The sequence below is a fragment of the Bison bison genome, unplaced genomic scaffold (assembly GCF_000754665.1).
Source record: "Bison bison bison isolate TAMUID 2011002044 unplaced genomic scaffold, Bison_UMD1.0 scf7180017864518, whole genome shotgun sequence".
In the NCBI taxonomy this organism is placed as follows: Eukaryota; Metazoa; Chordata; class Mammalia; order Artiodactyla; family Bovidae; genus Bison; species Bison bison.
In genome coordinates this window covers 7,249,392-7,262,025 of record NW_011495071.1, presented here as the reverse complement: position 1 = coordinate 7,262,025, position 12,634 = coordinate 7,249,392, and the positions used below count along the sequence as shown (strand labels likewise).

The window sequence follows — 12,634 nt, the reverse complement described above, 5'->3', positions numbered from 1 at the left end:
ACCGCCATAAACAAAAATAAATAAGATTAATTTTTTTATAAGTTGGTGGTTTTCTCCACACATTCATTATTGAAAAGAAAACATGAAACAATAAAAACAAGTGTAAGCAAGTCCAATGGGGAGGTTCTGATTTTGCTCATAATAATTATGTTAACAATAGAAAATAATAGTTCTCATCTCTAGCATAAACCATAACGTGGTTCTCTCTTCTCTGCCAGACTCTGAGCACCTACCTATTTCTCCTCCTGGCGATTTGGCCTGATCTCTGAGCTAGATACTCACATTTTACGGCCTCTCTGATAAATCTTTGACAGGTCTAGGGCCACATGACTGGCAGATGGAGGAGCTAGGCGTTGGGTGCAGGCTGGCTGTCTCCAAAGTTTTTCACAGCACACACATGGCTTGGCTTCTTCAGGAGGCTGGCATCCAGACAGAGGAAGAGGATCGTCTGGGCTGGTGAGACTGCAGCTGGAGCCTGACGATCCCTTTGGGGCATCAACTAGCTGAACTGTCTTCTGAGGAGGGTCCTGTGGGAAGTGAGTGGTCTGGAAGCAAGACACATAAAGAACAAAGAAACTGATGATCAAAATAATAATAATGGATGAATGCATGAAGACAGCTAACATTTACCATGCACTTACTATGTGCCAAACCCTGGGCTGAGGTCTTAATGGGTTCCAACTTGTCTAGAACTCACAGCTATATATGATGGCATCCCTATTTTACAGATGAGGAAACTGAGGCTTGGTGGGACCTGCCTGAGTTTGCACTGCTGCTGGCAAAGCCAAGGTCCATGCAGGTCTAAGGCAGTGTGACCCTGTGCTTCAGAGGAAGGGACCCAGGGCCATCAGGTGGACATGAGCAGGAAGCAAAACTTGGCCTCATGTGAGTGAGTCCTTAGCTCCCAGGCTATGATGACCCAAGACTGGAGTGAGCTCCCTGTCACTGGAAGTGTTCAAGGTGAAGGAAAAGGACCAGCAGGTAGAATCCTCTAGGCGAGATGGGCTCCAACCTACCCAGTATGACCTAAGTGTCCAGGCCTGAACTGAGGACCCCCTCATGCCCCAACCAATGGATGGATGAGCCAGTCTAGCTGGAGGGCGTGGGCCAGGGGAGAGGAGTCCAGAGTCCAGGCATGTCTTCCTTCTGGACCCATACTCCATGCAGGGAGGACCTCTTCTGTCCACTCAGCCTCTAGGGCACATGGCTTATATTTGTGACTTGATTGAATATAACAAGAAATGAACGGGAAAGCTGGACTGAACAGGAAAGCTGCCATGATGTGCAATTTCCCAGAAGGGTCTCAGGCAGAAATCTCAGTTGTCTATACCTTCCACCTCCCAGCCACTCCCCCTGCTCCCCACCTCCCCCTGAATTCCACTCCAACAATTTTCAGGTCTATTTGCATGAGCTGTTTATGCTACTTAGCACCACATAAAAATAGGTTAACCTGCCTGCTTCCTACCCCAACCCTGGGCTGTGGCCCTCCCCTATCACTTTTTTTTTTTTGCAGGTTGTGGATTGGAAGTTGCCAAATTGTTCTTGGAAGAGAGTCAGAGGCAGAAAGCAAGCAGCAGGGAGAGAGGGGTGGGTGAGGGGGTCTCCAGGCTGAAGCACACCCCAAGGTCACTGGGCACCTTCTCTTCCTGTGGGGCGGAGAGCTCTGCCCTGCCCGGGATCCTAGGTTGGCAGGGGTGGCTGGCGGGACTGAGGGTGAGAGAGCTGTCCAGCTCTGTCTGGTTCACCCCACCTTGTCCCTGGCTATTCTGCCTCACCCTGGGCCTGGAGAGAGCGTGAGAGAGACTGGGGGCGGGGGGTGGGAGGCACAGGTAGGTCAGGTGTGTTTGCCTGAGCCAGGGGAGGAGCCTTGGAAATACCTGTCTCCAGGCCACAGAGAGGAAGAACGGCCACCTCTCACCATTAGCCTGATTCATTGCTGTCACGGTTGAACTCCAGGGGGGCAGAATCAGCCAGATCAAGCCAACTGGCTGTTGATTTTATGGAGCCAGCCCCAGCCCCGTGCCTGGTTGCACAATAGCGGGGCACCGGCCAAGGCAGTGATGGCAGAGCAGGTGATGGCTGCGATCAGGTGTCCTGAAGGACTCACGGTGGTAGGGGCTGCCGGGCAGTTGGCCCTCTGCGCCGTCCAGAGGTGCAGAGGGGGTTCCTGCCTCCCAGCCAGTGCCTGTTGGAACTGAAAAAGGCTCAGGACACCCCTTGTGTTCCCTCCAGCTGTGTGATCTGGGCCAGACCCTAGCATCTTTGTCAGTTTCTGTCTCTGTAAAATGAAGTCTTTCCTAGCCATGGGGTAAGCTGGGCTCCTGTGTAGTCTCGGGAGCTTTGGTTTCCTCAACTGCACAATGGGTCCATCAGTATCTTTCCTGTTCCCTCACAGGGTCAAAGTGAGACTATGGACATAAAAATACTGAAAAATTTACATGTATATATTATGTTATTGTCAACTGAAAAACATACAACCTAAAAGTTGAGGATTATGTTTTATTTGGGGGTATTATTGAGGACTATTAAAAACCCATCATTTTGCCAACAAAGGTCCATATAGTCAAAGCTATGGATTTTCTAGTAATGTACAGATGTGAGAGTTGGACTGTAAAGAAGGTTGAACACCAAAGAATTGATGCTTTTGAACTGTGGTGCTTCAGAAGACTCTTGAGAGTCCCTTGGACAGCAAGATCAAACCAGTCAATCCTAAAGGAAATCAACTGTGAATATTCATTGGAAGGACTGATGCTAAAGTTGAATCTCCAATCCTTGGACCACCTGATCCAAAGAGCTGACTCATTGGAAAAGACCCTGATGCTGGGAAAGATTGAGGGTAGGAGGAGAAGGGGGAGACAGAGGATGAGATTGTTGGATGGCATCACTGACTCAATGGACATGAATTTGAGCAAGCTCCAGGAGATAGTGAAGGACAGGGAAGCCTGGCATGCTGCAATCCATGGGGTCACGAAGAGTCAGACACAACTTGGCAACTGAACAACAATGAAAAATTACTGAGGACTGTAGTCTGGGAGATGGCCTCTCAAGTAGCTCTGAGAACTGTTGCAAAGAGGTAAGAGAGAAACCAGGATATATAGGAGTTTCTACTGGAAAAAAAAAAAGTAGCTAAACATGGAAAGATGACTGCTTAATCATAAAAACCAGCCATCCCAAGTTAAGGATCTTAGTGCCTTTCTATGTATGGGAAGATGCAAGATTCTGGGCTTATTGAAATCATTCCTTTGATGTGCATCTTAGCTATCTAGGGCCAATATGCTGTTTTTCTCTACCCTGAATTCCCTCAGGGTGCACTGTCGTGAGCAGTGGCTGCTGGTTTGATGGAGGGCAGCATTCTTTACTGAAATGGCAGGCAACATTTTTTTTTGGTCCACATTATTAATATTTTATTACCATTCAGGTCCTCTGTGCCCTTTTTTGTGATAGCAGGGTTCCCCTTCTGTCCTGTAGACTGGGGTTCAAGTTCTAACATATCTACATACTGTGAGGGTCTGCTTCTCCATGAGTATCACAAAACCTGCTTGGATGAGTGGGATGAATGAAAGAGAGATGAGAGTTCTTCAGAACTGTTGAGAATGATAACATGGATGGAACTGCTACCAAGTGAGCAGAGATGGGGGCCAGACTCCAGACCTGGTAATCTGTGTGCTCGAAGAAGCCAGGACAGACTTGGTAGTCTCTGAAGTCAAAGATAAAGATGATTACAAAGCCAGATGTGAGCTATTTGGGCCATGGCAGTGGAATCCAGAAGGTCATGGAGGAAGGGTAGGAACAGCAGGGGGTGGGTGTGCTCCTGGTGGTCTTCCTGGAGGTGGTGAGCTTGGAGCTACTTTTCAGAGATAAGGAGGAATGTGGTTACTGGAAGGAGAATGTCTGCCACTGGAGAGAAACAGCCTCTGTTCTCGTTCAAGCCCAGACGCAAGTTCTTAGAAAAGTCAAGAATGCATTTCTCTCCAGGGTATTCACTGCGGGAGAGGTGGGTCAAACGGGTTTGCCCTGGTCACCAGCTGTAGAACCAGAAGAGGACGTCCCCAGGTCCCACTGCTCAGGGAGCAGGAAGGCCTGGGTGACCTTGACTTTGAGTACATTGCCCCTTGGCAGCTCCCAGGACCTGTGTGCCCCACAGCTCAGGCCATCTTGATGCCAACTATTAAGGAATGGACCCTCCAGGGCCCACCTCCTCCCAGCCCTGACTTATAAGACCCCAGTCACCCTGGCATCCACAGCCACAGCCAGAGACAGTGTTCCCTGGGGTTTGGGGCCTCTGGCAGCACAGCTGTGGCCTGAGAGTCACCACGTTCCCTGCTAGGTGACCATGCGTGCCACGCAGCTGAGGACGGACCTGAGCCAGGAACGGGACTTTCTAGGGGCTCCTGGCTTCTCTCCAACTGCGAGCCACCACCAGGAGGACTGGTGAGCCAGCCTGGAGTCCAAGGCTGTGGCCGCTGCCATGCAGCTCCCAGGTCCAGGGCTGGTGGATCTGGAGGATCCTATCCCAGGGAGGCTGGCGATGAGGGCCTTTGCCTCGATGCTGGAGACAAGGCTCAGGCGATGTCCCAGCCTCTCAACTCTTCACCCACCAGCCCAACCATGAGCACCCCAGACGGCTGCCCAAGGCTGAGGAGTCGGGGGACGAAGGAGGCCTGCTAGGGAAGATGGGAGGCTGAGGCATGCCAGCTGAGGACACTGTGCCTTTGGACAGGCTAGTGCTGAAGGTGGGGTCTGGGAGTTGGGACCACCTCTCCATGTCTCCCAAAGAGCTCCTTGATTTCTGGGTCTTGGGGAAAACAGCAGAGTATGCCCCTCTTTGGCTCCAGCCTGGAACAACAGACAAGAGAAGAGCGGTTGGTGGCGTGGGGGTGCGGCGGGGATCTTTGCATTGTAGCCTCTGGATGAAAGAATTGTGTTCCCACCTCGCTTGCCCCCATATCCCAGAAGAGACTGGAAGAATAATTAAAGGGGCCAGACGCCAGCAGGTAACAGCCATGTTGTACAGGGTGTCGGGGGAGGAAGGGAAGTTTCGGGGTGCCGGGTGGGTGGTTGGCTGGCAGAGATCATGCTGAGGGTCATGGGCAGAAATGTGCCCCAAGAGCCCACTTTAAAGATCACCCCACTGGGGACAGCCTGGGCAAGAGATTAACTTTGAGTGTCCTTGTCTCCTGGAGGCCTGCCTAGGGTGAGGGTCGTGAAGGTGGCACCTATTAGGACCCTCTTGGCCAGGCCTTATCTTACATCACCTCTATTCCTGTATCAGCCCTACAAGGTAGGTGCTATCACCCCATTTTACAGATGGGAGAAGGATGCATAGGATCAAGTGTGGGTGCATGTGCCTGCAGGGACCCCTGACCTTCCTGAAGAGACATATAGGGAGAGAAGCTACCCTGGGCTTCTCTGGGGGATGGTGGGCCATGGTCCAGGTTGAAGGAGCCAACACTTCCCTGGAAGAATGTAGGATGTCTCAGTGTCAGCTAGGCTGATGAGCTCAGTCAGGACAAGGAAGGGCTGGGTGTGAGTGAGGGGAGAGGGACAGGACCCCCTTAACTTGTAACATCTGGCTTCCCCTGAATGCACAAGGCGAACACTTTTATGAAAATTTCTGCAGGGCTCCAAGTGAAGCGCTGGAGGGGAGTTGAGGGGCAGGGATGGGGAACTCCCAGGAAGGACTCTAGGGGAGCTGCTGACAGGGGATGGGGGTGGTGCTGGCCACCCACTGCCTCTCTGTAGGGACAAACTAGTTCCTGCTACTTATTAGAGAGCAGGGGAGTCATAAGAAGAGGTTGCATTAGGCACACTGTTTGTCTGCCTGTGCCACTGGCAAAATTATTTCACTTCTGGAACCAATTCATTCATTTAATAAAACCGGGGGTCCACCCAGAGCCAGGCCCTGTTCTGGCACTGGGGATCTAGGAACGAGCACGGCAAACAAAAATCCTTGTTCTCCTGGAATTTAGTTTCAGTTGAGAGAGAAGTGAGACGCAACTTAAGGAAAATATAGAATTTATCTGCTGTAATAAGTGCTATGAAAATATAATAAGGCTAAGAAGGGATTTGAAATATTACAGAGTAGGTGTGTAAATTATAGGCTAGGATGCAAGGAAGGGACATTGCCTGAGCAAGTTCAGCCAAGGAGTTTTCTGGAAGAAGTGTCTTCAGGAAGAGAGAATAGCAGGTGCAAAAGTCCTGAGGCAGGAGTGTGTCTGGAGGGTCAGAGGATCATCAAGGAGACCAGCATGGCTGGAATAGAAGGGGCAGGGAAGTCATTAGAGACAAGGTTGGAGGGGTCACTGGGGCCAGATGCAGAAGGGCTTCTAGAATACAAGAACGGTTTTGGCTTTTACTTAAGGCTTCCCCAGTGGCTCAGTGGTAAAGAATCACCTGCAAAGCAGGAGACACAGAAGACAGGGGTTCAGCCTCTGGGTCAGGAAGGTCCCCTGGAGGAGGAAATGGTAACCCACTCCAGTATTCTTGCCTGGAAAATCCCATGGACAGAGAAGCCTGGCAGGCTACAGTCCAGGGGGTCGCAAAGAGTTGGACACGACTGAGTAACTGAGCATGCACGAATGCACAGTCCTCAGAGGGTGTGAGCAGGAGAGTGAATCCTTAGTAAAGTGAGGGAGTTGGGTGGGATGACCTTGGAAGCTCGTTCTAGTTATCAGTGACACAGGGCTCAGGGTCTCCATTTGGGATAGAGATGCCTTTCTTCACAGCGTTCGTGTCTGGGAGTGTGTATATGTATGTGTGTGTGTGAGAGAGAGTGTGTGTGGGGGGGGTGGGGGTGGGGTGGTGGGAGTGGTCCTGGCTGACGTCTCTACTTTCTTTCAGGGCCACTGATAAGTCAGCGCCAGGCAACCTCTAAAGGCCTATCTGGTCCTGAGATTCAGGAGTTTCTCCAAGTTCCCAGCCTGGGGGATGTCTGTGCTGTGGCTCTGGGCTGTGAGCATGCAGGTTTCCACTGGCAGCATGTGACCCGGGGTGGCGGCGGGGGGTGGGGGCGGCTGTGTGGAGGCGGCGTCTGGTGAGCAGCTGGGCCCCTGGGCAGCCTTCTGGGTGGCGGGAAAAAGAGGAAGGAGCCCAGAGGCAGGGCTGCCTGCTGGGGCGGGTATGGCTTCCCAGGACAGATCTCATACCAGCCAGACAACTCCCCCCAGGTCTGCCTGTCTCCGTTTCCAGTATTTTCCAGCCCGGGTGGCTCTCTGGGGGTACATTAGTCATCCCCTCGGGGCAGGAAGTGTTGATAAGGAGGGACAGAGCGGTGGGTGTCATCTGACCAGAGCCCAGGCCAGACCCGCACCTCGCAAACCCTGCTGTTCACTGTCTGTGTTGGGGCGACCCACGAGGGACCGAGGAGGAGCCTGTAGGAGCCTGTGGTCCCCAGTGAGCCTCACAGACTGCTTGCTGCAGCCTCCCTCCAGGCCCTGACAGGGGCCCCAGTGGCCAGAGAACAGGCCTCGCTGAGCTGGGGGCGGGGGACACTGCTTGCCCTCCGGTTCCCCCGGGTGGCTCCTGGCTCCAGCTGGGAGACGGGCCCTCCCACTAAAAGTGCTGTCTTCTGGCCGCCCCACCCTGCGGCACCAACCAGCATCCCTTGGGGCCTCGTGAAACTGCTGGTGTCTCCAGACAGACAGGCAGGTCTGACCTCACAGCCTGAGCTCAGACCCTGGGGGCCAAGCGAGGAGTCCCAGCGGAGGAAGCCCAGGTTCCGCCCCCGCCCCTCCTCGCAGCCCCAGCTGCTCCCCATCTCCGCCCAGCTCCCGGGGGAGACACGGGAGGCTGCAGACGGTGCCCTGGGCCCAGTGCCAGGGCCAGAAAGCGCTCCCTCCCTGCCGGGGCAGCTTCCAAGGGGCTGCCCACCATCCTGTCCAGTCTCAGGGATCTCTGGGCTCCAGAACAGGCCCTTGAGGCCGCATACATCGGGGCCAAGGCCAACTGAGCTGGGGGAAGAAGGTGTCACTGGGGAGAGGTTTGGGGGGACCCCTGCGTGCCCCTGAGTGTCTCTCTCAGATGACCCAACTCCAGGGACATGGGAAGATCGGCGACTCTGATTCCACGGGCTGAGGCCCCGGCCAGGGACTTCTTGGCTGCTGGTGACCTTTGCAGGTGCCCCGGGCTACACGGAGGCATCTCACCCCAGTGCGGGGGCTGCGGTTTGTTTGTGGACACTCACAGCTCCCCTCCTTTCTCAGGTGCTCTTGGAGGTCAGAGAATCTGCCCTCTTCTCACGTGGAGCCCAGCCCAGCCTGCCCCGGCAGGCAGGCACGAGGTGAGGGCTCCGTTGCCAGCCCCTCCTCCCTGCCTTTGTCTCTTCCTGCCCGTGGGCTCAGCTGGTTTGTGGAGAGAGGGAGGGCAGCTCTTCGCATTCAGGCCCTGGGTCACTAGCACCTCACGACTCTCTCTTCCTCTGAAGACACAGCCAGCAGCTCCTGCTATGGATAGGTGGTACCTGGGTGAGTGCCCTGAACCCCGTCCCCCCACCTCACCATCCTGGATTCTGACACAAGTGTCCACCCCATCACTTTCAAGAGCACCCGCCAGCTCCCCAGGAGTATAGGGAAAGCAGCAATGGGGAGAGGCACGATTTCTAAATGAGGGCATCTCCTTCTGGGGGCCTGGGCGTGCTGTCATCTCTGCTCCCAGCATCTCTGAGCTGTCAAGAGCTGGGAAGGCAACTTGTCCCACAGCCCTCATTCTCTGTCGGTCATCTGTAGGAACTCTGAAGCCAGACTGCTAGGCTCAGAGCTTGGTTCTCCTACTTCTCACCTGCCTGACTTCTGGGAAGTTATTTAACTTCTCTGTGCCTTCATCTACAAAATGGGGATGATAATGATGCCTTCCCTGCCTCATCAAGTTGCTGTGATGATTAAATGAGTTGGTTTTTATAGAGTCTTTAGGACAGTGTCATGCACACACAGTTAAAAATGTAACTATTGTAGATGTAGCTATTGATTTGCTGTTGTAGCTATTGATTTGCTCCCTATTTCTCTTTTATCTCCTGCCCATCTCTCTACCTATCATCTAGCATAACCATTGATCTATCTATGTATCTATGAACTTTCCACCTATTTTTATACTCCAGAAAGAATCCACGGTAGCTTACAAAGATAGACAACATGTACTAAGGGAGCAAGATAATGTATAATAAGGGGGGGTCAGTGTCTGTGTGGAGAGCCCCAGGAGTTTGGGGAGCACAGTCATGGGGGTCTGGCTTTCTGGCCCTGGATTTGTCCCTGACTGGGTGTTTCAGGCAAGTTGCCCAGTCTCCCTGCCCTCAGTCTTCCTGGGCTGTCCACTGGGGATCACGGCACTGGCTGGGCCAGCTCCAGGGGTCCTTGTGGGGGCAATGAGCAGCTCAGTTTCTTTACCCGTGGAATGGAGCAAACGTGGAATTAGCAGGACAGTGTGTGCAAGAGCCTGACACATGCTCAGTGCCTGCCAAGTGTCAGCTCGGTTGCGTTTTCATGAATTTCCATCACTTGGCCTTGGAAGCCGAAGAGGTGAATGGGTGCCTCAGCTTCTGGTCTGCAGGCCGTGACAGTCTTTCTATCTCGCCCCCATGTTCATTTTGCTGGGAAGTGGGTGGCTTTCTTGGTGTATAACAGTTAACAATAATGACACTTACTGTGTACCAGGCCCCCCACCATGCCCTTCACTGCATTATCCCACTTTCTCTTCACAGCAACCCATTTTACAGATGAGGAAACTGAGGCACACAGAGATTAAATAACTTGACAGGGGCCACATGTTTAGCAAGTGGAGGAGCCAGGAAGTGAACTCAAACCTTGATCCCCTGTCACTACTCCAAGAGGATGAATAGATGGAGTCCTTTTGAAGGACTAACCTGCCCTTGGTGGACAATGACCTCTGACCTTGGCCTTTTAGCTACAATTGAGCATCAGCCTCTTCTGGAAGCCAATCTGATTGATTAGAACTCAGCCAGGAATACGAGCATCCATGGAGGACCTAGCACCGGGGTCCCCAATGTGAATGGGGCCACAATAGAGGGAGAAGGAGTCCCTGCCTCCCAAAGCAAGGGCCTGGCTGTCAGTTTTCACCTTGCCTCTCACCAGCTGTGTGCCCTTGAACCACGGCCATACCCTCTCTGTGCCTCAGATGCCTCATATATAAAATGGGGAAATAACACAAAGTACCAGGAAATAACAGTTAGAAACATGCTTTTCATATCATAAAAGCAAGGCGTTCTCTCCATGGTCTGGCTCAGCCCCTTCCCAAAGAAGCCTGTGGTGTAGCGTGGGGACTGGCATGGAAGCTGGGCTTCATGGCTGGAGAAGGACGTGCCAGAGGCTGCGGGGACAGAGGGCTTAGTGAGGGATGACTGGAGCCCTTCTGACCGGGGTGAGAGCTGTTAGATGTGGCCTGGATGGAGGAAAAAGGTACAAAGGAAAGCGCGTTCCCAGGCATGAAGGCCTGGAAACCTGCACAGTGGCACCGGGGGGCGGGGCGGGGGGCGTCGGGTGGGTTGTGGCACCGGGGGGGCGGGGCGGGGGCTCGGGTGGGTTGAGGGGCCAGGCACCCTGGGATCACCTCAAGAAAGCCCCGAATGCCAGGCGCCAGCCGCACCAGCAGCCTGCACAGTGCTGGGAGATGTGGGCAGCTGCTAGGGTTGAGGGCCTCTGTGGGACCCCCGACCTTGTCCCCCGCAAGCTGTAGTACGTGCTGAATGCATTTCAAACACCCCGCTTCCCTACTGTCAGGGCCCCAGCTGTGGCTTCTCCACCTGGCGGGTGGACCCCATGGCTCTTCTCTCTGGAAATTTCCTTTGGGAGGGTTTGGAAAGACGGCTAGCTCCTCCCTGCCCCCGCTGCCCCTGCACCTCCTCAGGCCTCAGCGGGAGCCCCACTGTCCACACCCGGGCTTTTCTTGTGACCAGGGTAAATATTACCTGGCACTGTTAATGTTTAATGCCCCCACCCCATCTCTGGCCACCCCACAGCCGGGCAGTCTCCCCAAAGCAGAGGCAGCGGGAAGAGGGCAGCGGGGACGGGTCTGGTCTGTGGGGGAAATGGCAGAGTTGACAGATGACGGTGAGTGCGTGTGTGTGCGTGCGTGTGCATGTGTGTATGTGAAGCAGGAGGTGCTTGGACCATCTTTGAGGGGTGAATAGGACCCCCTCTTCCATCTCCTGGCACCCCTGCCTTCCAGAGCACCCAGTACCCCTCTCTCGTACCGTGCGTGCCAGCCTCCTCTCTAAGAAAATCTGCTTTTAAAAGAGGATCCCACCTTAACACCAAAGCAATCTAGCTTGAATGGTGGAAACATGGGTGCCAAGTAGGAGCTGCTGGGGCATGGGGGGTGGTGAGCATGCATCTTCTGGACTAAACCGAGCGCAGGAGGCAGATGGGGGTGAGGCGGGGCAGCAGTGGGGCCCCGGTCAGCCTTCTCAGCCTGGCTTTAGGACGAGAGCCCCCGGGTTCAGGACACATGCCTAGAAGGCATCCTGCGAACAAGGGCAATCGGGTCTGGAATTTAGTGGGCCTGCTGTGGACTGTGGTGGTCTTTGAGCCAGATCTAGAAAAGCTGAGGTCTTTGGGTGGGGTGGGCTCTCCCAGTGGCTCAAGACGAGGTGGTCAGGGAGGATGCAGTTTCCTGGAGCGGCAAGAGGAGTGGTGAGTCCTGTCATGGCTCTGACACTAATGTCCGTGTGACCTTGAACAAGACTTGAACTGAAACTGGGGAGACAACCTCAGAGGCCTTCTGCATGGGGACAGGTGCCTGGGGCCCCCTCAGGCCCTTCAGTGGACCCCTCCTAACCCAAACTCTCCTGGCCCAGGGGGTGAGCTGGGCTCACCGGACCCCACCGCCCAGGGCCCAGTCCAGCACAGCCTGGGAGGTGAGGACTGGCGTGTTCCTTTGATCTTGGGCACTGCTTCCCTAGCACCAAGAAGGGGCTCAAGTAGGGCAGAGAAGAGAGGCCACCACAAGACATGACAGAAAAGCTCTGGCCGGGTGCCCTCCAGCTGCCCAATAACAAGTGCGCTCAGTTTACAGGTGGGAGGGCAGAGCCATGACCTCTGCTGGGGGCTGCAGACTGGATGGGACCACCCGTATTGAAACGTCTCCTTCCTCCTGACCATGTGAGAGGCAGCACAGCAAAGGGGTGAAGCACCTCGATTTTTAACAACAAATGGCCTGGGTTCATTCCCAACTCTGCCCTTTTCTAGCTGTGTGACTCTGAGTGAGTTGCTTAACCCTGCTACGCCTCCATTGTCTCATGGATGATATTGGAATAATATTAATGCCTCACAGGATTGTTACGATGGTTAAATGAGCTATTGCTTTGTTAGCCTCCGTCTGCCACATGCCAATATACTGTTTCTGAAATAAATTTGCTTTCCCCTAAGGATAGCAATGTAGGATAGAAGGATCTAGAAACAGAGGTCCAAGACTCATTTCTGCCTCCAACTTTTACCGGAACTTTAGAGAAGTCTTCAGACTGGGCCTTGGTTTCTTCCTGTTCGGTGAACATTAAGGTTCTACTTATTTATTCATTGGTTCACTTCACAAATATTCGCCAAGTATTGGTTGCCCCAAAAGTTGGTTTGGAATTTTCCATAAGATGTTATGGAAAAACCCAATACGTTGTGGCTGATTAGTCATATGG

At 53.6% G+C, this 12,634-nt stretch overlaps 1 protein-coding gene across 4 annotated transcripts in view; it reads left to right on the top strand.

The window, feature by feature from the left end:
- Positions 1 to 4,232: 4,232 nt before the first annotated feature.
- The window catches only part of FXYD2 (FXYD domain containing ion transport regulator 2), an 11,893-nt gene continuing 3,491 nt past the window's right edge, over positions 4,233 to 12,634 (top strand). The window contains exons 1-3 of one of the 4 annotated variants that reach the window (XR_824361.1): positions 4,233 to 4,994; positions 6,841 to 6,951; positions 8,202 to 8,462. Coding sequence is in view for 2 of the 4 variants with exons in the window: in XM_010830398.1 (XP_010828700.1) it covers positions 10,694 to 11,057 (364 nt within the window). In the remaining 2 variants the exon portion in view is untranslated. Of the gene's footprint in view, positions 4,995 to 6,840; positions 6,964 to 8,201; positions 8,463 to 10,567; positions 11,058 to 12,634 lie in introns of those variants that run through there. The other 3 variants (XR_824360.1, XM_010830397.1, XM_010830398.1) reach the window with 3 other exon arrangements.